The sequence below is a fragment of the Brassica napus genome, chromosome C2, assembly GCF_020379485.1.
Source record: "Brassica napus cultivar Da-Ae chromosome C2, Da-Ae, whole genome shotgun sequence".
Lineage (NCBI taxonomy): Eukaryota > Viridiplantae > Streptophyta > Magnoliopsida > Brassicales > Brassicaceae > Brassica > Brassica napus.
The window spans coordinates 42918419-42944661 of NC_063445.1; the positions used below are offsets into that span (position 1 = coordinate 42918419).

A 26243-nucleotide genomic window follows, 5' to 3' on the forward strand; every position below is an offset into this window, starting at 1 on the left:
TATTTTATATTTTTTAAGTATTTATTTATATTTTTATTAGAATCCTATATTTCACATTCCAAAAATCATATCTCAACCCTCAACTCTAAACCCTAAGTTTAGATTATTTTCATGTTTACACCAATCACTTTTATCATCATTTTTAATGAAGGGTAAAAAACACTTATACCCCTAGGGTCAACTAATCTGGACTTAAGGTTTAGAGTTAACATTTGAGGTAGGTTTTTGGAATGTGAAATTTATGATTCTAATAAATATATAAATAAATATTTTAAAAAATTAAAAAATAGTTTCAAACGTAATTTTTGATTTTCAACAAGGAATTTAAAAAAGCCCATATAATTTAGGGTTTGTTCAATTTTAGCAGGTGGAGTTAGAGAGTCAAACGTCGTAGTTCTTTGCTTCTCACCACCAAAGACGGTCGTCGTTGTAATATCTTCATTAATCATCACTTGAAAACATTGATCCAAGCATTAAGATTTTCTGCACCACTCCTCCCACTCTCTCGAATTAAATCGACCATAACATCCTCCAAAGTAATCGCCTGAAGCTTCACCTATAAATGGCTTTGTTGCCTAGGATGAACAGTACTATCAAAACGAAATCCCAAAGGTCTTCCTCTGTCAAGCATCAAATCGATCAATGGCGAATCATTTACTCTTCTCCCCGATTTTAAAGCTAAACACTGTTCAAACACAGCCGAGAGATTCTAAGAGGCAAGAAATGTTAAGAAAGGCTGCCAACTCATGGATGTCCGCATGCTTCTCCTTGACGAGCATGTAACTCCGGCGAACCACCACCCTCTTTTATCAGCTCTTTCCACTTATTTAACGATTTTGAATGTCTTTCCACTTATTATGTCTTTCTCAAACAGTCAACGAGAAAGTACCTATTAACAATCTTATTCCCAATATCTGTTTTTGGATTGAACTTCAAACTAACCAAAATTTATTTACTCTGTTTTTTTTTCAGTCGATTTTGATTCAAGGTTCCATCGCTTAATATTTTCAGAAATCTCTTGAAGAAACGAGGGATGTACGAGGTTCGTAGTATTGATGTCTCTGGAAGCAACAGCCACGTCAAAGTCTCCGACGCACCAGTTTCTATATGTTTCACTGACCACACAAGCTTTGTCGAGGTCACGGAACCGACAGTGAATCATCCTACAGAGAAGTTTCGTTTACAAATGTATGATCAACTCAAGGCTTTGGCTAACACTAACGTGGATTTGGCTGGTTTGTATAACAACTTTCAACTCATACTTTAACCGTATGTTCTCCATTTAAGCAGATGCTCCTAACACTTATGTTTGCAATGTTTGTTGCAGACATCATGAGCAAAGTTAGTAGTGTCAACACTGTTTTTAATGATGAAAACCAGTCCATATAGCTGGTCTTAAAATGTTAACTGCTGAAGTTTTGTTTCAGGTCGGCTTCCTGAATGCAACCTCTGCAATTCATTTCTATTTTGATAATGAGAATTGTGCAGGTACAAGTTATCTTGAGAGGTAATGACTTTGACCACTATTTTCTACAACACAGAGAATACCTTAATAGTCCAACTCACTGACTGAAAGCGGTTCTTATTTAGGACAGGGGCAGGGGCAAAGGCTTGACCTCCATCCCTACAAAATATGGGGGTGTTAAGAAGATTAATCAAATGGTAGCAGAGCTTAATGACTTCGGCCTGAAATCTCCACCTCAGGTACGCCGTTAAATGGATGGTTCTACATTTCTTGCTCCAAGTGCTACCGGGAATTGCAGGGTGGATTTACATCATTCACATGGGCTTCCTGCAATGAAGTGAACGCTGTTGGTATCATTAGATAACTCACGTTCTTATTTTTTTAGGAAACGGTTACTAATATTTTCACATTCTTTCGCTTATGAAGACCGCAGGTGTGCAAGAGCCACAGGATTGTGACCTTCCACAATGCTTAGAGGAGATTATTGGGAGCACTTTAACCTTCCAATTGAACCTACCTCACTTCAACTTCACTGCAAAACATCAGAGCTTCACCGTGTCTTGCATTCTCGACAACAACCAGCGCCCTCCCCAGCGTAATTTTGAGGTTCATGTGAGTTCTTTAGAAATGTCTAGATCTATGAAATTTTATTTCCTTGGTTATACTTATCAGGAAACACATTGACAGGGTGGGAATGACAACCCTGAAGATAATATGCCAGGTGCTGGAGCAATAAAAAAAAACCACAGTATTGGACTTAAGAGCACACTGTGAATGTGGTAATCGTGTTGGTAATGGTGATGTTGAAGGTGGAAGAGGTGAGGCATCAGATCCACGAGACAACTCTGTTGACGGAAGCAGCACAGGAGAGGGGGCACCTGTGGAGGAAGATTGGTGTTCTGCAGAGAAGACACGGAATGATTAAAAACGTTAAGAGATCAAGGGGTGCTTAGGTTGCAAGACAAGATGGCGTTTCTATGCATTAGTTTTTAAATAAATTTCCAGACACTATTACGTCTTGAGTACTACAAAGTTTCTGCTTTTATTATTTCCAGTTTTCTTATTGTAACTTATTTCCAGTTTTTTTGTTTAGAACATTTTAGTCATATCAGTTTTCTTTTTGCATTTAAAAATATTAATATCATGTTCTCAAACACCGTTCCCTATTCCTAGGAAAGCATAATCTAATATTCTCAAACATTAACCAGAATATTGATTATTCCGTCCGTTTTTTTACGAGAATTAATCTGATACTTAGCAAAATCAATCAGTACATGAAGAAAACCGGCCCGTAACATCCAGAATTTTCAATACTTTATAGCTATGCAGGCGAAAGTAACTTTGTTTCAGTTGGTCAATAACTCTTTTCAATCATCTATCAACAAATTTCGGGCACCCTTATACCGCTTTTTAATTTAAACAATAATTAGTCGGTTCAAAGATGCACAATCCTTCGCTGCACCAAAGTCAAAGAATACGAACCGTAAACAGAAGCATGGTTTAAACATCTACGAGGAAGAAGATGGAGGATTCGCAGCAGCGTTGACAAGGAGAAAGAGAGAGTTATCTGAGTAAGAATGACACGGCAAGAACATTCGGAAAACTCGAACCATATATTTGACATGTATAAAAAATGATATTAGCCTGTTACAACAAAAAAATGATATTAAGTTCAAAAAAAAATTATATTAGCATTTACATCTATTTTGTATATGATGTTATGGTATCATTAAAATAATTAGTTACAATTTTTAAATCATTTATCAATAACGAACTAAAATTAATATTAATTACCAAAATTAACTTTAAAAATTTTACAATTTAAAATAAGTGGCTTAAATTTTTAAATTATTTGTTCATTTGATTTTAAATATAGTTCAGTATATAAATTAATCAAAATAATTTCCATACCTATTTAACATTTTATTTTCCACTAAAAGGATAATCTGCAAAGCAAAAAAGTAAGAAATAAGAAATAAGATGAATCCATATATAAGATGGATTTATATTTATTTTTATTGGAGCGAGTCGGTGTTTTTGGATGGTCGTTAAAACCTAATAATTCTGACATGACATGACATCCTGAGATCTATTAATATGTACTCATAAGATCGATTATTAGTTCACGACCCTCAATTCTTAATTGGCAAGATCTAATAATTCAAACTCGATTGGACTAACAACTTACAGATGAAAAATGAAACTAACTAAATTGAAAAGAAAAATAACGTTCCAACCCGGCGGGTAGTGCCGGAATATCCTAGTTGGTATTATAAACGTGGTATTTGTGGCAATTTTCTCTTCTTATGTTAGGTGAATACATTATTCTAGAAGACCATAAAATTAAGTTAATTTCACTAGAACATATATTATCATCGAAGTTGTCAAAAAAAAAATTATCATCAAGGCTCCCCTGGTATATATATTTGACTAGTGTTGACTGTAGAATTTTAATAGTTTGATTAATAACATTTGTAGATTCTAAAAAAATAACTTCATAAAACGTGTTATAAGTTGTAACAGTTACTATATATTATATTTTATTTAAAACTTAATATTTTTAACAGATTTCATATATATATTAATATTTTAGAACAGTTTCAATTAAAATTATATTATTATGAATTTAATATTATTAAATGTATGTATTGTGTGTCCCCATCAAATAATTTGCCCGGATCCGCCACCGGTAACAGTTGATCAAACAGAATTTTTGTAAGTGAAATATGGTTTATTAGCTAACAAACAGAAGATACGAGGTCTGTCCCTTCTATAAGGCACATAAAACTTTTGTTTTAGGCCACATAATATACGTGTAATTAGTCGTCCGATAATAATCTAGATGTTCATTGTTGAAAAGAAATCTAGACATTCGATTAATCGTTCTATGCGGTAAACGTTGAGTCACCGAACGATTAGCACCTAACACTTTCGATCATTCATTTTTAACAAAGCACCCAAATGACATTTTCATCTAATCAATTAACAAAAAATGTTACACAAATTGTAAGCAAATTTATATTTCACATATAATCCATATCATCAATGTATAACAGAAAAAACGAACGATGTTATGGTTTGATGAAATTAACCGTATTTTAAAATAATTATTTAGTAAATGTTTAATTTTTCAAAACAAACCAAAAAAACATAAACTTCTGTTTAAACTATTTTAATCTATAATCTTTCCAAATATTATACATTTTAAACCTCAACTTTTGTTGACTAAGGGTCTGGCTGGTTGAAACGCATTGGTTGCGGTTGCGAGAATTTGCGGATGTGGGTGATTGCGGTTTCTAGTGTTATTAAGCGATTTGTACAACTGGTACATCCGTTAGAAATTGTGCATTTACGCGTATTTGTTACTTGTTGATTATTAGATATTGCAGCGGTTTAATAATAAATTAGTAATATTAACACATAACATTATAAATATCAAAAACATATTATTATGATAAAATAAAATACTTATTAGTATAACATAATTAATAAAAATATTACATTATTTATTTTGTAGTTTAAATGAAAGTTATAATATCAATAAGATTTTTTTGAAGATTTATATTAGAAATTTTGAGAGAATATTTTCAAATTGAAATTAAAAATAATTTTAGAAAAGATTTTTATATGTATCCATCTACAATTGTTCGCAGCCGCAAACGTTAGCATGCCATCTTATGATTGTAAGGTGTTTGGAGCGCTTTGAAGCGATTTTGTAATTGTTGTAAAACGTCAACGCCCCCTACCAACCGCTAAAACTGCGTTTGCGTGTGATATCGAAGAAACCAGTCGGACCTTAAACTATTTTAGAAACACAAAAAGTCAGCCATTAAGTCGATTTAATGTTGACTTTTCATGTATCTAAAATGTTTTGAGCAACAAAAGTTAGATTTAAATGAACAACTTTAAAAAATTTGTGGCTCAACTGAAATTGAAGGTTTTTTTTTTGTAAGTTGGGATTTTTGGGCCAATTTCTCATTTTTCTTTAAATTTATTGAGAAAATAATTATAATATTTCAAAGAATTTTACTAGGACCTACAACTCTGCGTATGCAAGTGGCAAATAATAAGCCGACTACCATGTGGACGTTCCCACCAATTGTGCTTTTTCTGGTTTGCACATTTTATTTTTCCTTTTCCACGGGGTCAAATTTGAAAAAAATCCTCATCTCTTCAGCACCGTCAGATCAATCAAACGGCCCAAAAACACTGATCGAACATTCTGGAACACACGAAGCCTCATGCGTATATAAACTCAAACCCTAACAAGCTCTCTCTCTCTGCACACCACAAACTCAAACCTACTTCCCTTACTGCCGCCTCGAAAGCTAATTCGTCGATCTGATAATGGCGGGTAAAGGAGAAGGTCCAGCTATCGGAATCGATCTCGGTACCACCTACTCTTGCGTCGGAGTATGGCAACACGACCGTATTGAGATCATCGCTAATGATCAGGGAAACAGGACGACGCCGTCTTACGTCGCCTTCACCGACTCCGAGCGGTTGATTGGTGATGCCGCTAAGAACCAGGTAGCCATGAACCCGATTAACACTGTTTTTGGTACGTAATCTCTATTTCCTTGTCTAATTTGAATTCGAAAGCTGTGGTTATTAGATCTTATAGCTAGATCTGTGTTGCATATTCGGTTTTGAATCTTAGGGTTTTATAGAAAGATCTTTGTGGAATACGTACGTTGTTATCTTTAGGGTTTATAAAAAGATCCAAGTTGAATACAAAAGTTGTGATTTTATAGGGTTTTGTACGAAGCTCATATTGATTTCGATTTAATTTACTTTATTGTTGTTTTGGTTAACTTTCGAATGATTGATTAAGCTCTGTCATGTCATCGATTATTACGAAACTCAAATTGAATTCTTTTTTTTCATGTACTTAATTGTTGTTTTGATTGACCTTTGAATAATTGGAATGATTGAGTAAACTTGTTTTTGTGTCTTTTATTATTACAGATGCAAAGAGATTGATTGGTCGGAGATTTAGTGACGCATCTGTCCAGAGCGACATGAAGCTATGGCCATTCAAGATCATTCCTGGTCCTGCCGACAAACCCATGATTGTTGTCAGCTACAAAGGAGAGGAGAAGCAGTTTGCTGCTGAGGAGATCTCTTCCATGGTTCTCATCAAGATGCGTGAGATCGCTGAAGCTTACCTTGGTGTCACCATCAAGAACGATGTGGTCACTGTTCCAGCTTACTTCAATGACTCTCAGCGTCAAGCCACAAAGGACGCTGGTGTGATTGCTGGTTTGAATGTGATGCGTATCATCAACGAGCCCACTGCAGCAGCCATTGCCTATGGTCTTGACAAGTAGGCGACCAGTGTTGGGGAGAAGAACGTATTGATCTTTGATCTCGGTGGTGGTACTTTTGATGTTTCTCTTTTGACCATTGAAGAGAGTATTTTCGAGGTGAAAGCTACTGCTGGAGACACCCATCTTGGTGGTGAGGACTTTGACAACAGAATGGTCAACCACTTCGTTCAGGAGTTTAAGAGGAAGAGCAAGAGCAAGAAGGACATTAACGGTAACCCAAGAGCGCTTAGGAGGTTGAGGACAGCTTGTGAGAGAGCGAAGAGGACTCTCTCTTCCACCGCTCAAACCACCATCGAGATTGACTCTCTATTTGAGGGAATTGATTTCTACTCTGCCCTCACCCGTGCTAGGTTCGAGGAGCTCAACATGGATCTTTTTAGGAAGTGTATGGAGCCGGTTGAGAAGTGTCTGCGTGATGCTAAGATGGACAAGAGCACTGTCCATGATGTTGTCCTTGTCGGTGGTTCTACACGTATCCCTAAAGTTCAGCAGCTTCTCCAAGATTTCTTCAACGGTAAAGAGCTCTGCAAGTCTATTAACCCAGACGAGGATGTGGCTTATGGTGCAGCGGTTCAGGGTGCTATTCTGAGCGGTGAAGGGAATGAGAAGGTGCAAGACCTTCTTCTTTTGGATGTTACTCCTCTTTCTCTCGGTCTTGAGACTGCCGGTGGAGTCATGACCACCTTGATCCAGAGGAACACAACTATCCCAACTAAAAAAGAGCAGGTGTTCTCCACTTACTCTGACAACCAGCCTGGTGTGTTGATCCAAGTCTACGAGGGTGAGAGAGCTAGGACCAAGGACAACAACCTCCTCGGAAAGTTTGAGCTCTCTGGCATTCCTCCTGCTCCACGTGGTGTCCCTCAGATTACTGTCTGCTTCGATATTGATGCAAACGGTATCCTCAACGTCTCTGCCGAGGACAAGACCACTGGCCAAAAGAACAAGATCACCATCACCAACAACAAGGGTCGTTTTTCTAAGGATGAGATTGAGAAGATGGTGCAAGAGGCTGAGAAGTACAAGTCTGAGGATGAGGAACACAAGAAGAAGGTTGAGGCCAAGAACGCTCTCGAAAACTATGCTTACAACATGAGGAACACCATTCGTGATGACAAGATCGGTGAGAAGCTTCCTGCAGCAGACAAGAAGAAGATTGAGGACTCGGTTGAGGAAGCTATCCAATTGCTTGATGGTAACCAGACTGCTGAAGCAGATGAGTTTGAGGACAAGATGAAAGAGTTGGAGAGTGTTTGCAACCCCATCATTGCGAAGATGTACCAAGGAGCTGGTGGTGAGGCAGGTGGCTCCGCTGGAATGGATGACGATGAAGCTCCTCCTTCTACCGGAGGTGCTGGCCCCAAGATTGAGGAAGTCGACTAATCTTGTTATGTTTGCATGATTTTGGCTTAAGACCTGATTTCAGTATCGGTTTTATGTTTGGCTCTATTTTTGAGCCATGTACTCTCGTTTCTGTTGAACCTTTTTCTATATTATTAAGTTGCAGTCTCGAATTTCAACCGCTCTATATTTCTCTGGTTTTGATTCCAATTGCTTAGTCTTTTTATGTTTTTGCGGTGCAACTGCTTTGTTTTGCTGATGGTAGTTTGATTGAAACAAAAATGTCTTGGATGGTGTGTGCATTGGGTTCTAAGTGAATTTCTTCAGTGTGTGCATTAGGTTCCAAGAGAATTTTTCTTAGAAAATGATCTAGTAACTCTTCGGCTGATCCTTGCTTGATCTGTTTCTGTGGGTGTCATCTCCTTACCTTTGATGCATTTAACATAAATACAATTTATAAACACAACTCTCGTTTCATGGCAATAAAACAGGTTCCACTATAAAAAGTACATAATCCTTTTGTCCAAGATAATAACACAATTTTTTTTTAGTCAAGCCTGTTGATACAGAAATAACTAGTTATCCTGTTTCCCAATTCATAGCAAACACCAAATACTTCTGCCAACCGTAGAGCCACAGAGCACTACGAACGCTTCCCTTTGTAGACTAGCACCAGCTTCTCTCAACTCCAATTCTGAACTTATGTTTCACTTGAAATATCGCAGCACCATGCACAAACTGTAAGCGCCTCCTTTCAAGATTTGTGACAACACTCTTATAAAGCTCCCTTGACAAATCCAGTTGAACTCGGAAGGCATCTCTTCCCTGCCACGGTGTTTCTTGCACAACATTTTTATTTTTGATGCCAGCTACATACTCCTGAAACACAAGTCCAGTTATAGTTTGTAACTGCAGCGCCTTCACCTCTGTATAAACCTCCCAAACAATGTACTCAGTTGCCATGGTGACAACTTCACATGCAGCTGAATCGTCTGATAGTAGCGCCATTGTTATAACCCGTAAAGTTCTGCAATGGAACAGTCTCTTAGGTCCCTGCTCACGGTTGATGCTATTTTTTCTACTGTACCCCCAATTTCTGCATAGCTCTCTGTTCTTTAAAGCGGCAAAATCCCATATTGTATACTCAACCAGTATAGCAAACAAGAAACATTGAACCAACACACAGGCTCCTGCTTCCAAACATAACCACGACAATGATGTAGCAGTAAATGCTTTTGTTTGTACTTGAAAGTCCAAGTCTTGTGATACTTCATATGGATAATCTTTGTGTAACTCGTTTCTGTTCTGGAGTCAACAAACTAACCTTCGCTTTCACTGGTTCGTTAAAGCATAGCTTCACCGTTAGTAATCTTCTTGGTCTTGTAAGTTGAAACTTTTTACATCTCAACGCCGACTCATTCTCTGTCTTTCTCACACGAACATCCAAACTCTTATTCACAGCAGCACCATCTTTTCTTATAATACTCCACAAGGCACCCAAGGTCTCCAAAGCCGCATAACCCATTCCCTTGTTCTTCTCTACGTTTTGGAAATCCTTTTCCTCATATTTGTATTTGAAATACCAAGATTTGTAACGCTTCTTCTTATGTGTAATCTGCTCATGTTCTGAATGTAAAAAAAAAAAATAGCATCAGCCAATCCTAGCAACTCCGCAGAATCCACGTTAGCACCAAATTTGTCAGTAACAGATCTTGTTTGATGTGTTGGCTTGACACATGTAGAAGCTGGTGTGAATTCATCCGTCCTCTTGCTTTGTAAAACATAAGATTCTTCCTTGTTATGGAAAGCACCGCTGCCAACGTCATAACGGTAACACAGGTGTTTGAAGTTGTTTACTGCTCTCCGCTTGTTGAGATGGTGGCAGGTATCAGTTGTTTCCACATAATCAATCTTCTCCAATGGTGTTGTAGCTTTTTATACACAATTCATTTCGTGAACCACTTGTGCGGTGAGAATCTCTGTTAGATGATGCTTTGACACAACCAAGTTCTGTCTTCTTAGCACTCGTGGATACTGTTTCCTTGGGCAGTATCACATCTTGGCTGGAGCAAAGTGAGCAGGTAATCTCTTCTTAAAATTTGACCAACTCAAGAATGATTCTTTGGACCTTTCTTCATTGTACCAATCTAATCCATCTCCCTTCTAGGCTCTCAGAGACACCAAGAAAATCTTAGCCAGTTCTGAACAATCTTTCCACTCGACAAATCCAGCCATAAGGCATAATAAAACCATCAAACTTTGGCAACTCATGTGTGTCAACTAAGAAAGCTCGCACCACCAAAAGATGACTACTCTCCGGATCATCAATTCGAAGTGGATTCGTTACCAGAAAATGAGGATCAGAAGATTTAGAAACTCCTTGGCTTTGCAATTTGCTCCACTGACAGACACTTTGGCAACTGTTCTAAGCCTTTCTGAATGTCTCGTTGATTCCTCGACCCACTTTGGATAGTCATTGTTACCAAACCTCAACCACAAGGATTCCTTCAGTGCTTCCCAACTATTGAACAACCACAGTGATTGTCGCCCATGACGCTTTGAGCAAGATTTTTTTCATCGTCCCTGAAATCCTCCAACCATGAAATCCATGTGCGCAAACCATCACCGGTGATCAGCTACAGCACCACCGCAATGATCTGATTTCTCTCGTTAGATTCGATCCGACCGCACCAATTGATAGAGTTTAGATACAGATTCTCTCACAATCAACTCTCTAAACTCAATCCCAAACACAAACAATGATTTATTGAATGTAAAAGAACTTAATACAACTTTGAATCACAACGGATTGAGATCTCCTCAAGAACACTGTTGTAACCCAGCTGCTCTCACTCAAGTCTCTCGACTCAGTCCAAATCCAAAGCTATCCCCCTCCGTAAACGTCAACCTTGTGCTTGATTCTTGTTCAACGGCAAAGTCTCTGAGAGTATCTCCTCAAATGCCAGCTCAGCATATGAAAGCCACAGATCATTGTACTATATCTATACACACATATATATTCTCAGACATGCAAAGGATAATCACATGATTTCGTTGTGTGAGGAGTCGTAAGGTGCTTGATTCTCTCTTGTTAATGTGTTCCTGCTTGTTTCATGTTTGCTTGATCTTGACTTTGAAACTACTTTCATATTTCAAGTTCTTGTCCAAGTGTTTAGAAATGTCTCTTACTCTAATTAATGTACCAAGTATGCATTTACAGCCTCGGTTAGTGAAGTTACCAAGAGGATCTAGGTACAGCCCAATGAAACATTGCCTCAAATATTTTGAAATTTTTTATATAAGCATATGCCTGCAACTCATAAAAAGAAATATGTTTATTTCCCCTAAAATATAGATTAGAACCTGGGAGTTACACTCGAGAGCAAGTCACAGATTTTGTTTTTTTGATATATATGGTCTGTTGCAGCAAAGACCAGCTCCACAATGGATTTCCAAAGGTAGATTTTTGTTTGGCTTCAAATTATATCAACAAGCATCTGGTGCAAACAAAACTCTTGTGCATACCATTGAAAATTTCTGTGATCTTGTTAGATGTTCTATTTTTGTGATAGTTTGTTATAAATAATCATTTTGTTGAGAAAGATTTGTAATTCGTTTCCTATACCTTTGCCTGGTCAAAGTACAGAAACGCAACTATATATTAAAGAAATATATTACATAAACAAGCTTGAATATTTAGTGTCATAGATGAAGTAAGTCTATTGCATAGAATAATGCTGGACATTCGAGTTTACGGTTCGGGTCTTTATTCGGTTTTTGGGTTATTAGGTTATTCGGGTTGGCGGTTTAGGAACCGAACAGTTTTCTGATCGGTTCGATTCGGGCAATAATGTCGGATTCATATCGGGTTTCTACTTTTTTTTTTATAAAACAAGAAGTGGAACTGAATTATAAATAATCCAGGTTTGGTTCGGGCTTAAAGCCCGCAAACCAAAAACCCGAGTTAAACACTTGAATAATCCAGGTTCAAGTAATTCGGGTAGTTCGGTTTTTTGGATATTTTTTATTTATAAATTATATTTTATATATATTAAAATTAAAAATAATTAATATTTTTAATATATTCAAAATATTCGGGCACCCGTTAGGTTCGGTTCTGTTCCGGTTCAGTTTCAGGTTTTGGATTTAGAAATATAGGAATCGTTCAAGTTTTTGTAATTTTCGGTCCGGTTGTTTCTTTTCTATTTGGGTTCGGGTTTGGGTTTCGGATAATATGCCTAGGAGTAGCGTAGAACATGTTTGAATTGGCTTTATCAATACCATTAAAAGATGATCATTTCCAAATTATACTCTTAATGAAAATAGCAGTTTTTTCAAAAAATACTCTTATTTTTACAAGGAATTAATAAAATTCATTAATGACATATAAATGTTTTGCTTTTGAGCATACGTATATACCTAAATGAATCTATAAATGATGGACCTATATATATATTTAGAAGATATACTAACTTTAAATTTAATATAAGTATAAGCATATTATGAACTATAAATAAATTAACAAACATGAAAATATTATTTTCTTAAATATACGTATCAATATTCAAAATATATTATTTGAATATTATACATATTTTCAATACAAACCAAAATCATATATCCTACACCATATATATATCATATACATATTTGAATATCATTTTTCCATGTATAATGTCATTTTATACATAATATTGATATGTCAATTACGAGTGTTCAAGAATATTTTAAAAACTATCTTAAAATCAAATTTTAAATCTAACATAAAAACATAAACATATAATAGGTTATTAATAACGAAAATAAACTAATATTGTCATATCAATAAATTTTTTATATTATCATTTTTTATTTGGAAACATAATAAAATTTCATCAAATTCTAAGGAATCACCAATTTATGTAATATTAAAAAATATATGAGTGATTAAATCATTTTTAAAAAAATACTATCAGATATTTTGTGTTTTATCGGATCAATGGTATCAGATCGCAGGTTAATGGTGAGTTTTTGAGTTTTTACCGGATTATATTGGATTTTTAATTCACGAATTTTTCATTAAATCTGAACCGGATTATATACAATGTATCGGGTCTATAGGTTCAACCATGAATCTAAGTCGGATATGAAAACAAATCTTAAAACTCAAACATTATTATAGAACAACTACCATATTTCGAACAAATACCATATTTTGAAGAAAAAAAAACAAATGATAAAAACCTAAAAACTCAATTGTTATGGTTCGAAACAAAAATAACAGTAGTTTGTAAATCAGTTTTCGATCAATAAATGAAAAATAAACAAATCTGCGTTTTCTAAGCACGGATCAAAATCGTGCAAAATCTAGTTTATTACTTAAATGTCGCAATCTACATTATAATAGGACAGTTGCATCACTCCTGATGCGACATGTTTGCGATATGTGGGTCCCACTTTTAAAAAGTATGAAAAAAGTGTCAAGTCTGTGATTCGAACCCGGGTTATTGAGATCTAAATAACAATATTTATACCACTGAGCTAAAGGATTCTTTGTAAATTAATGGCTGAAACAAATATATAATTATGAAGGTCGGAAACCTTTGCTTCTTCGGTTTTCTCTGTGGGACCCACACTTATTTATTTTATTTAATGATTTAATAAATACTTTATAACTCACGTTTTGAAATGGGATTCGTTAAAAAAAAACCTAATAAACCTCTTTGGTCTGTAAGCGTTCTCTTCAATGGAAGTTTAGGGCTTTCAATTTTTAATCATCGGTTCATGACTCATCTAAGAAACACAGATTGGCTCTTTGAGTTTCATGAATCAGTTTTTCTTCTTTAGTCTCTACATCTCTCCATCTTTAATAAACTCATCATCGGTTCTTTTATTTTGCCTGATAAATCATGATTGTGTGGTTTTAATTTTCTTTGGTCATCCTTAGCTTACACCCTTTGATCTAACCAAGAAGAAGAAGAAGACATTTGTCGTTCATGATGCCATCGAGGACTCAGCTGAGTCACACGGGAGACATACTATATGTTGCCTGATTGTTCAAGAAGAGTTTATGTGCTGTGAAACATATTTGTTTCTTTTCATCAGTTGCTTTGTTTAATCTTTTTTCCTGCAAATAATGATGGCTTTGACAATTCATTCACGGGAGCCAAGAAGAAAAAGAAGAAGAAGCCAGTGAGTGTTTGACATTTTCTGTCTTCCTGAGTTTTTTTTTTTTCCATTCATTTGGATTTTGAAGATTATATGCCTCACATTCTTTTTATTTTGATGGTTGTTAGGTTGAATGAAGATCATTGAATAAAGAAAATGTCGATGCTCCTGGAGATATGGAGGGTACTTTATATTTCTTTCTCTGATAATTCTAGCGACATAAATTTGAACCTTACAGAGGGTATATTGCAGAGCATCCTAATGATGAGGAAGAGGTGAAGGGAATTGATCTTCACCAGCAACGTTACCCGTGGGAGGGAAGTGACATGGATTACATATACGACGAGGTAAGCATATCATTAGATGGTTTGCGGTCCATCTTTGAGAGACGTCGATTGTAAGTGTCTATCGTTTTGAAGTTGTACGACACTAAGATGTAAAGAATTACTAATCACGATTACCTTACTAGCAGAGTTCTTTTGCACAGCTATTGTCAATGGAATTAACACTGGAAATTGATGGTGATATATTTCATGTTCCAAATGCTAACGCAAGCTCCAATGTTGATTCTCAGCTTTAACATGCAAAAATCACAATGCAGTGGGTGTTGTAAGGTAATTCAGTAGGCACAAATGTTCAGCTGAAAAAAATTCTAAACTGTATTTATGCATCAAACTTATCATCCGTAACATAATAATATACTTTTTTGGTGCTAGGAACTGTTTGTAAATAAGTGTCTAGGATGTATATGACTGCTTAGTTTGTTGCTTTTGACAGTGAAATCACTAAGCTTGCAATGTGTCAGGACAGCAAAAGCATATCAGCTGATGGTTAGCTTTACAATTTCGTTGTTTTCTTTTTCCTATTATGTTGGATGGATTATTTTAGCTAATAAATATCGCAACAGAGCGCTGGCAATAACTCTAATAGATTTATATATACATTTAGAATTGGAAGTTTGGTGATAACAAGAACAAGTACTTCTGTCACGTTATTGGACAGTTATACGCCATTTCAAGAGAATTGATTTCTTATATTTCTCATAATCAGTAAAATTTTAATTGTTTTGTCTACTTTGCATTCATACCTCATTCTCCATCTAACTTCTCGGTGCTACTATATAATGATCAAGTTATTTTCTGCACAAATAGGCAAGTGGGGATGTTACTAAAACTTTTACCTCATTTAACATTGATTCTGGTTTTTGGGAGAATTGCAGATTGTGAATGAAAGGCACAGGCAGGGAACATATGTGTAGATGCGTTCGACTCGACATGTAGCGGTATCTGCAGATCCGCTGATCCCATTGTGGAGGTTAACATGCAATGTGTTGACCTGGAAATCATTATTTGAAAGCTACATTTCGAGGCATTTCCTCAACATATAAATACACCATAGACAGAGTTTGATATTTATAATACTCAGTGATCATGGAGTCTGCAGAAAATAGTCCTTTTGCATATTCTATATGGAACCAAGAGATATGTCCTTTGTTTGATGATTGTATTATGATAGCTACTAACATAGGAGATGACTAGAGAAAGATAAATAAGTATGAAACTCTTATATGGGTAACTTTTGTAAACACATTTGAGTTTATTAACAGTTGTGACAAGCAATTATGTTTATAGTAAAGGAAATCCGCCGCAGCGTCAATAACAAATGCGTCTGTTTTTTGGTTGTTTGGGATTGAAATAGCTTATGGGTTTTCCAAATCAATATAATTGATTTGACTAAAGCTATCTTGGATGACAAAAAGAAGGATTGCAAGTTTAATAACTTCTACTTTAGACTTTAATTTCAACTAAATTATAATTAGTCTTTTATCCATATCATCTTAGTTATAATCGTAAGGATTTAGTAGAATAAATAAACAGTTTCAACAATATTTAATATGTGATTTAATAAACAAAAGAACATGTAGGATTTTTAGGATTTAAAGAGATTTGAGACAATAGTTAACGAATATGAAAAGAATACGAAGCAGATGATGAAAAATGATTCGAGCAAATTAGTGGCAACACAGAGTTAAGCGAGATAAAAATATTAATCAATAAATAATGAAAGAAGAATGAGCAGAGTTAAGTTATTACACAAGCCAAAACTAAGACAAATCAAACGACAGAACGTGAAAACAAATGTAAACAGGACAAGAGTAGATGGTGAAGATAAAATGCATTGAAAAACTGAATGTTAGATTAGAAAACAAGAGACAAAAATAGATTAAAATGCAAAAACTCTGCGACTTGGCGCGGATAACGATCCCTAGTATATTAAAAACAAGACATCGGTTGAAATTTGCTTAAATATTAAATACCCGTATGCATTTAAGAAAGAAATTACAAGCTGTAGATTTTAGAAATGAATTAATCCTAAAGAAGAAATGTAACGTGCATAAGATTCTGTTTTCAGCTTTTGACCTTGTGTTGCTTTTAAGTTTTAAGATCAAGAAAATATCAAAACAAGAAAAGTGTCAGGTCTCCAATGGCAGAGCCACAACCATACCAACGTCCTCCTCAGGTGTTCATCAGTTTCCACGGAGATGAATTGCGTGACAACTTCATCAGATATCTTGTGTGGGGACTGAGAGACGAAAGACTCAACCTTTTCATTGACAGAGGAGAAGCAAATAGGAGAGAGATACGAAACGTTTTCACAAAGATCGAGGATTCAAACATCGCGGTCGTCATCTTCTCCAAGAGGTATAGAGAGTCAGAGATGTGCTTGAACGAGCTTCAAAAGATTCACGAACACGCTGAACAAAACAGACTCTTGGTGATTCCTGTGTTCTACGATGTGAGCAAGAGGGACGTGAAGAGCCTCGAGGGTGAATTCGGCAATCATTTCAAGGAAATGAGGGAGAAATATAAAAATGACCCTCTTAAGATCCTTACTTGGGAGGATTCCTTGAGTTCAATAGCTGACAGAACCGGTTTGACCTCAGAAGAACACGGGTAATGAATTTCTTGATGAATTTATATAACAATATCTTTTTTTTTTTTTTTTTTTGTAACACTGATATAACAATATCTAATCCATCACTTGCACACATGATCAAACAGTTCTCATTCATTACTTATCAAAACAAAAACAGTACTCATCCATGCTTGTTAGGTCTAATCGAACAGTTGTTATTCATGTTTGCAGAACGGGATTAGGTCTTGTCAGAGAAATAGTTAGCACGGTTAAAAGCAAGCTACTAAACTCCGCTGGAGGAAGAAGAAGACGAAGTATGTCGATCGGACTAGTGTTTGTTTTGGCTTCAACTGCGGTTTTCCTCTTTATTCTCTTCATAGCCCGTAATTTTTGCGCTGATGTGAGAATTTACAAGGCTGTTAAGTGTTTGCTAGGTGTTCCGGTTTTGGTTGGTGTCTTGCACCAGCTTTATCGTCTATCAACACATAACAGATAAATAGATAATATCTCTTGATCGATCACCAACTCTAATTAGTCAAATGGCTTCACGCTGTTTTTGTTGTACATCTGTTTAGTTGTATTTACAATCTCAAAGAACAAAATGTTTCCTTTATTAGGCTGCTTCTGTCTGTGAGCTTATAATTTTCTGGTTCTGAATATGGTGTCTTTAGTTGAGATGAAAAATATGGAAAAGGCTATTTCAGTGTATATATATATATATTAGTTTATTATTTAAAAATTTATTTGTAATGCGTATATTGTTTTGTATTACCATTTGAATTTCACTTTTGTATAATTTTTTTTTTTTCAAGTTGTTCAAAAAAAAAAAGTATAATATTTTTTCTAAAATATATAAAAGTAACCTATTTTCATATGTTAGTTGTTTTTTCTATCTAGTTATCCAGTCATCCCATATTTGAGTATTAGAATAGTTAATTGATGTCAAGAGAAAGTCAACGTAGACCTTATAATAAAATTATACATAAAGTAGAGTTATATTGTGATTTGACTGTGGAAGATTTACCACCCGTGATAGACTCTGAATTAAAAAAAACCCACCAATCCACCATGAGATGTTCATTCAACCACCCGTGAGATCTAGAAGTAGAGAAGAGTGATGTAGTTTCTCTCGTCGTTCCTAAATATTAAACAAACACTGAGAAACGCGTTCTTTATTTAAAAACAAAAACCCTGAGAAACGCGTAGAGACGTTGACCCTGAATATAAGATTAATCTCTAATTATGTCATCAACAGCTATATCATCTTTTGTCTCTCAGACGACTAACAGACCATTCCAATGGGTGTAAAGGCCAAGTCCAAAGTACATGTGCGTCCCCCTCAGGTGTTCGTCAACTTCCGTGGCGATGAGCTCAGAGAAAACTTTGTGAATCAACTCGTAAGGGCCTTAAGAAAGGGTGAGATCAATGTCTTTATAGACGTCCATGAGTTGAAGGGGAGAACACTTAAAACTCGCTTCACAAGGATCCAGAACTCGAGAATCGCGCTTGCCATATTCTCCAAGAGGTACTGTGAGTCTGAGTGGTGTTTGGATGAGCTTGCAATGATGTACAAACAAATGAACGAAGGTAAACTCGTGGTGATCCCAATATTCTACAATGTAACCGCAAATGATGTTAAAAGAGCATGCAATCCTGGTAGAGTAGCTGATGTCAATGGAGAAGAAAAAGAGTTCACTACTCTTTTCAAGAAAATGAAGGAGAAACATGCAAATGATCCCCAGAAGATCAATAGATGGGAGGTTGCCCTGAAGTCTGTCACCGAAAGAATAGGCCTTTCCACAGAAGTATACGGGTATATATACTTATGATTCTTCTTATATCAAGAGCACAGGGAAACACTAAAGGCTTCTCTTCTTTAACTCATGAATCATGTCTTTTCCGCAGAAAAACTCTGGTTAAGACTATAGTTGTGGAGGTTAGGAGACATCTAGGCATATGCCCCTGAGGAAACCAATGTCTAATGTAGAAGTTGCTTTTACTGCTCTTTGGACAAGTTCAGTCTTTAGCTTTATCATAGCTCCTATGCTTTTCCCAAATGTGAAATTTTTCACGACTGGTAAGTGGGTCTTAGGTTTTCCATTTTTGGTTCTTGTTTGTCACATTTAGAACGGTGAAAACAACACTGGCTTACATCAGCCAACTGAGTCATATCACCATTTGGGACGATAAGGAAAACCATAACAAACAACCCGGTCCACTTTCGTCGGGAAATGTAAACGTCGTCGCACCGCTTGATATAGAGAAGAAAAGCAGAAAAAACCATACCGTCTTCCATCCGCCAAACCTGTCCTGTGACAGCTGTAATTAGACTTGCAAAGATATGAAGCAAATCGTAAATTATTTGTCATTATTTTTCTTAGTAATGGTCTTCAATTTTATTCAAACAAGTGTTTGGTTTTATATTTGTTATTTATCATTGAAACATTAGTTCTTAATAAATGAACATTTCTATTATTAAAACTGAAGTACATTTTGATATTGTTTGGAAACATATATAGCAGTATAAATGAGAATTGTTTGAAAATATAGATAGTAGTATAAAAAAAAAAGTATAATGTCTTTTTAGTTTCATTAATATAATTACATTAATTGTCTTTCTATATTTCACTCAGTTTAACAATTTCACTAATTAATTACGTTAATAATACATCACATCATTAATTATATTACCATAATAATAACAGTTCAGATTTTTATTTATTAGTTAATCAACATTAACTTTGTGCCAATTATAAATAAAAATGTAAAATAACTGAGTTTTGCATATGGTTAAATGTTCGGTTTAGTTTGTTTTACTAAAACTTTTTTAAAAATTTTAGTATCAATCGATGAAAAATTACTTAGCCAAAAATATAATTTAAAAACATGTTTTGTGAATAAAATAATAACTTAAATCAAAATAATAAAAATGTATTACATATATTGTTACTTAATTTTTCACTCCATATAATTATTTTACTGAATAAAAAAACTCTTTCTAATTCACTTAATTTAGATAAACACATAGAAAGATCATGTCTATTAGTTTATAAAATCAGTTAGGCATAAATACTAGCTATCCATTTAGGTACATGTTCTTTTCGGGTATCGTTTTTTGTTTTGTTTTAAAATTAGGCACCGCTTGGATATTATAAATTTATGTGTGGGTCTTGAGTTGGGTCCTTCTGGGTCTGGATGAATTCGGTTCTGATGTATAGGAACCTAAAAATATCTAAATAACAATGTATCTGAAACGAGTTCAGATATTTGTACCAAATATAAGCATATTACCCGATTCAGTCCAGGTCTTTTGAATACAATTAGTCATATTACGACTCATCTAAATTATATAACACTAATTATGAAAAACAAATATCAATGTATAAAAATGTAAAAACCAATATCCGCGCAGGTACGCAGATCAATCTCTAGTAAATCTTTAAAACAGAACGAGCCACCGGCTTACAGTGTGTATTTCTATGTTCAGCTTTTACCAGCAATATCTCTTTTGCTGTCACGCCGACCAGATTGTCCCTCAATTTAAAGTTTTCAGCCTGCTAAGTGCTTACTACTAGCTAGCTTTCCTTTACTTGTTGCTATTTTAGCATTTAGTTCTAGAGAGTCTCGAAACAACCAAAGGGTTTGGGGGTTCTTTGTTTGTTCATGTGTCATCTCCATCTAGATAATATATTTAAATGACTTATTCATATGTTGTTTGGAATTGCTGGTTTGTCCATTCAATTGATCATTTGGATAGAACATCTAAATAGACATTTTGTTTGTTTGCATAGTTGTTGTACATCTAAACCTCCATTTAAATGATCTAAGAAAAAAAAGATTAAAATACCCCCTTTTTTATTTAATCTTAATTTTAACCATATTAAATTTTATTAGGAAAAATATAATTTTACGGTTTGACGAAAAATATGTTTTTACAGTTTTGGTAGAAATGTGTCCTTAGGGTCTTGGCGATAATTGTGATTTACGATTAAACCCAAGAAATGCAATTTTGTGTATATTGTGCGAAAATGCGATTTATCAGATTTGGAGGAAAAATGCGAATGAAAAAATGTGATTTGCGGTTTTGGTGCAAATTCAATTTTATGCTTTTGACGGAAAAATACGATTTTTTTGTTTTGACGGGAAAATGCAGTTTTACAAATTTGGTGGAAAAGGTGATATTTTGGTTTAGCGTAAAATGTGATTCTTGGTTTGGTGAGAAAATGTGAGGTAACAGATTTTACGGGCACATTTAATTTTAGGGTTTTGACGGAAACACACAATTTTTGGATTTAACGAGAAAATACACTTTAGTTGTTTTAGTGAGAAAATATAATTTTACAGATTTAAAAAAAGATGTTTTTACAGTTTTGGTGAAAATACAAATTAAATATTTTTGTGGAAAAGTATGATTTTAGTAGAAAATCTTATTTTAAAAATTTGGTAGGAAGATCTTATATTGGATGAAAGTTTGAAACTATTTGGATAAAGATAAATTCGTTATTTGCTTTTCTGGACAAAATGTGTATTAATCCAGATGATCTATTTAAATGAGTCTCAGTTTAACTTAAATTTTAAAATTTGTCTAGATAGACCATTTGGATGATGTTCAAACAAACATCAATTTTTATCTCCATTCAGATAATTGATCCGGATAGACAAACAAACCTGCCTTCGGAGCTTTATTTTGTTATGTGGCTTCTAAAGAACTCTAGTCACTTGTTATCTGTGTTTATCTCCTTTACCGAAGTCTTTCTACACTTCAGATAACAAATAGTTTCTATTAGCAACTGATAGTGTGATGGGAATTTATGAATTGGAGGAATGTTATGTCTTCCCATATCTTTCGTCAATTTACAAATCATACATATATAAAGCATATAAACTTTATGCTTATTACTAGTTATTAGTTACAAAGAACATAACCGAGTAATGATTTTATTTGTGATCTTAGTCTTTAACAATGGGGTTCTGAGTTTTGTAGTTCAGATACAACTCTTAACATCAACTAATCTTCCTTTGTTTACAGACAGCTAGACAAACAAAGGAGAGAAAAAGCCGACCAGCTTCATAAGTACAAATTAGGTTTAGTGGTTGCTAACGTGCCCCTTTACTACTAGAAAGACGCGCGCGCCTTATTGATCGGTTTAAAGAAATGGTTTGGTGCTGTGTTGTGGCATGTGCCTCCTAGATTATGCTTGTGTCTCGTTACCTCGGTATGTTGTGTTTATCCTTTTTGAACAAAGTATTAATGATTCTTTAAAGGCAATCTCTTTGTTCTTGATAGTGTCCCGGTCGCTTGCAATTGACTCTCTTGCTAAGCTATCTTTCACGGGTTCCAAGAGACCTGACCAAGTACTTATAATGCATGATACACAGAGTGGTTCTTGATTTTACATTCATTACGCAAACATTCAAGTTTAAGCTACTAAACACCATGGATGATCCTGGTTTGGTTTGAGCATAAACAAGAACACTCCGGCTCAACTGATTCTCTCTCTTAATCATTCGCTTTTCACGATTGATCATAAGTTTGATTAGCGGTACCTTCTGAGTCACTTGTCTCCAAATCTCGTTCACACTTCCATTTGGATGCGTATAATCAAAGTATCGTGTCACCTACACAAAATCAAAGTTTTACACTTGACATATTGGACGCACAAATAAACATTTGAAAAAGACAGAACAGGAGAACTCTCTGTACCTCTTTCACAGCCTTTTGGTACTTTAAAATCTTTCCTGGTTTCACTTTTCTCAACTTTTTAACCAAAAAACCTGGTTTCAAAGCCGAATCACTCCTCAAAAACACAGAGAAACTTCTGTAATCTATAACATCCTCGAAAGGCAGCTCAATGCCATCACTTACAATCACCGGGATACAGAGAATCGCAATGAAATCAAACAATCTGCAAGCAGAAGGAGTATCACCAGCTGGAAGTAGACAAAACTTAGACGTATGCATGCCTTGTTTCGCCGCACGCCTATTCTCTCTTGATTGTGTTCCATGTTTGATGATCACAACATCATCTTCATTCTCAAACAGCTTGAGAAGCAAGTCTCTGACTCTACCTCCCTGTCAAACAAAGACACAACGGAGCACATTGGGACATACATTACAAATTTACAACAGATCAAGATCATTTAGAATAATAATAAAAAGATCATTTAGAATCTTACATCTTTGCGGTTTCCCATGAAGATAAACAAAGTGTTCCTCTTCGTTACACCAAGCACGCCTTCGAAAGCATCAGTCCTATGAGAACAAGGTATGCTTACGTCCTTCACAAGCGACCCTTGGTCAGCTCTTAACCGGTCCAAATCCGCCACAAGCAAAACCGCGTTCTTGACCCGATCCATGACCCGTTTCAACGCATTCGGCGACAATCACATGATCCCTCCCGTTGTTCCTCCTCCACCATTCTTGACCTTCCAACCAAGCCACTAATCTCTCCTGCGTGTAACCCAACCCGGTTCGACCCGAATTCACAGTCAAGCTTAGAGAAGAGAGCGCCGGAACATAGAACAAATCCGCCTCGGCCGGGTTGAAAACTCTGACGATAGGAGACGCGACCCGTTCGGTATCGGGTCGAGTAAGATCCGAGAAGACATACCACTCGTGCTTATGGTGATGCCGCGGATATTTCAACCCCGTGACATCATCAGATTTCTCTCCGCCTCGAACTACGCGGTGCTGCTCGATCACTCCGTAAGTGAAATTTCGAGATGGGCTTAGCACAGGCCCATTAAGAGCTGAGCCCAAAATCAGGTTCGGCCCGTTAAGCAACAATTGATGATTTTGCTAGAAGATAAAACGTACGTCACTATAAATAGAAGACGTCAGACTCATTGAAAGGACTTTTAGAAAAGTACAGAAAGTACAGAAAAGGAGAGCATCGCCTATTCATCACAGACAAAGTCTCGGACGACCTCAACCACTAGACGAGCTCGGCCCATACGACCTCAGACCATAAAATAGAAAGATACTTGTTTAGACGAACTGTTTAGACGAGCATCTTTAGTTTTTGTAATTGACCGAGTTTGTTTATTCTTGACTATTAATACGAAAATCTCCACCCCTTTACATCATTTATAAATATTACATCACCGACCGGATATGGAAACAACAATTGGCGCCCACCGTGGGGCAGGAGATTCTTCTTCACCTCAAGACAGCTCGGCAGTCACAGAACCCACAGCGCAACCAGACGCCCTGATTTCTGCAACCACCGACCATCCTGGAATGACAACACACAATTAGCTGCAATGACAATCTCAGACCACCTAGCCAACACCTCGACGCCAGTGGTGACGACCTCGGATGAACAATCAATGGTGGCAACCTCGGACCATCCAGCCAACACCTCGACAATAGTGGCGACGACCTCAACCCAGCCATCAATGGTGACCACCTCGGCCCTACCAGCAACAGTTACGATCTCGCGTCATCCAGCCGACACCACGTCTCTCATACCGACGACCTCAGTACCTAACACAAGAACGACGTACTCCACTCAGCCGGACATCTCCCTGATCTTTCAGACACTTCTCGGTAGGATAGACGAGCTCGCTCGAGGAACGACCTCTCGCTTGGACGACCTCGTGCATTCTCAGATTATTTGCAACAACCGCATCAACGAACTCCAGTCTGTCGAAATTGGCGCATCAAAATCACAACAAGTTGATATCACTCCACGACTCCAGCGTGTTCTGTTCAGCGATTTACCAACACCAGTGACTGGTTCAGGACAGCAGCAATCAATCCAAGCCAACGATCTATGTGCACCAATCACAAATTCCGGACAACAACATCAGAATCATGTGAACGAATCTTCAGCACTAATCATCGACTCCAGGCAGCAGCGCCCAAGTTATCTAAATGAACAACACCTTCAGAACACCAGTTTCCCGCATATCACCAACAGGGAGACCCAACAGAGAGACAACGACATTGAAGAAATTAGGATTCAGTTGCAAAGCATGAACTCGAAGGTCCATCAGGCAACCAGCGCAGCACCAGAGATCGATTGCGTACTCCGTGAAACCCAAAATACACCTTTTACAACTCGCCTCATCAGTATCCCTGTCCGACATCAGAAGAACAAAATCAAACTCCCGACTTACAATGGAACATCCGATCCAAGAGAATATCTCACCGCCTTCAGTATCGTAACCGGGAGAGCCAATTTCTCACCAGAAGAACGCGACGCCGGTCTCTGTCAATTGTTTGTGGAAAATTTGAGCGGACTCGCCCTCGGTTGGTTTTCACGCTTTGAAGCTCATTCTATTGACAACTACAATCAACTCTCGACGGCCTTCCTCAAACACTACACGCTGTTTATCCAACAGAGTGCAAATAATGCCGACTTATGGACTCTAGCTCAAGAACCTACGGAGACACTACGCTCGTACATCGAAAAATTCAGAGCCATCGTTTCTCGCATCACCGTGCTTGACGAAGTAGCAGTCCTCGCACTCCGAAACGGTCTTTGGCACGAATCACCATTCCGAGAAGAGCTCATGAAGTATAAACCACAGACTCTGGAAGATGCACTCCATCGGGGTATAACTTTCATCGAAATCGAAGAAGATAAAGCTGCATTCAGCAAAAAACACACAGCCACCAAAAAATCATCTTCAAAGGATAAAGAGCCTGACGAATACAACGAACCTAGACAACATTATGAAAAAGCATACAGAGATGGAAAGAGCAGGAAAGCATCCAATTATCAAATCAGCGACCAACCATCTAGTCGCTCCACAGGAAAGCAGGCTCGCAGCAGTCAAGGATCAGAGGATACCCAAGCATATTGCAGCTACCATAAATCTAAGACTCATAATACGGAAGCATGTCGCCATCTACAGGAGTGGTTATTGAACAAGTACCGCAACGATCGGGATTCATCATCTAAAGACCAGCAAAACGACAAGGCACCAAAAAATGAAGGAGAACGTTTTCGACAAGTCAAGGAAGAACGCGATCGCCAACACGGACAGAAACGTTCTAACGAGCAAACAAACGCATACACAGAGGCTCATAAGCACGC

The 26243-nt window shown here is 36.5% G+C and overlaps 2 protein-coding genes, 1 long non-coding RNA gene and 2 pseudogenes across 3 annotated transcripts; 4 read left to right on the top strand and 1 right to left on the bottom strand.

The window, feature by feature from the left end:
• The first annotated feature begins 334 nt into the window (after window positions 1–334).
• On the top strand, window positions 335–2679 carry LOC106388191. Its single transcript, XR_007319537.1, has 3 exons — window positions 335–1811; window positions 1892–2077; window positions 2153–2679. It is a non-coding gene; the product is annotated as an uncharacterized LOC106388191 (long non-coding RNA).
• A 2028-nt stretch (window positions 2680–4707) lies between these two features.
• LOC125581808 lies at window positions 4708–9722 on the top strand (annotated as a pseudogene).
• Window positions 9723–16002: 6280 nt separating this feature from the next.
• On the top strand, window positions 16003–17801 carry LOC106399993 (TIR domain-containing protein). The gene is made up of 2 exons (XM_013840419.3): window positions 16003–17237; window positions 17431–17801. Exons 1-2 carry the CDS (start codon window positions 16768–16770, stop codon window positions 17693–17695), a joined length of 735 nt encoding a protein of 244 aa, XP_013695873.2. The 5' UTR covers window positions 16003–16767; the 3' UTR covers window positions 17696–17801.
• A 301-nt stretch (window positions 17802–18102) lies between these two features.
• On the top strand, window positions 18103–19644 carry LOC111203270 (TIR domain-containing protein). Its single transcript, XM_048747845.1, has one exon. It carries the CDS (start codon window positions 18498–18500, stop codon window positions 19026–19028), a length of 531 nt encoding a protein of 176 aa, XP_048603802.1. The 5' UTR covers window positions 18103–18497; the 3' UTR covers window positions 19029–19644.
• Window positions 19645–22541: 2897 nt separating this feature from the next.
• LOC111203421 lies at window positions 22542–24153 on the bottom strand (annotated as a pseudogene).
• Between the last annotated feature and the right edge of the window lie 2090 nt (window positions 24154–26243).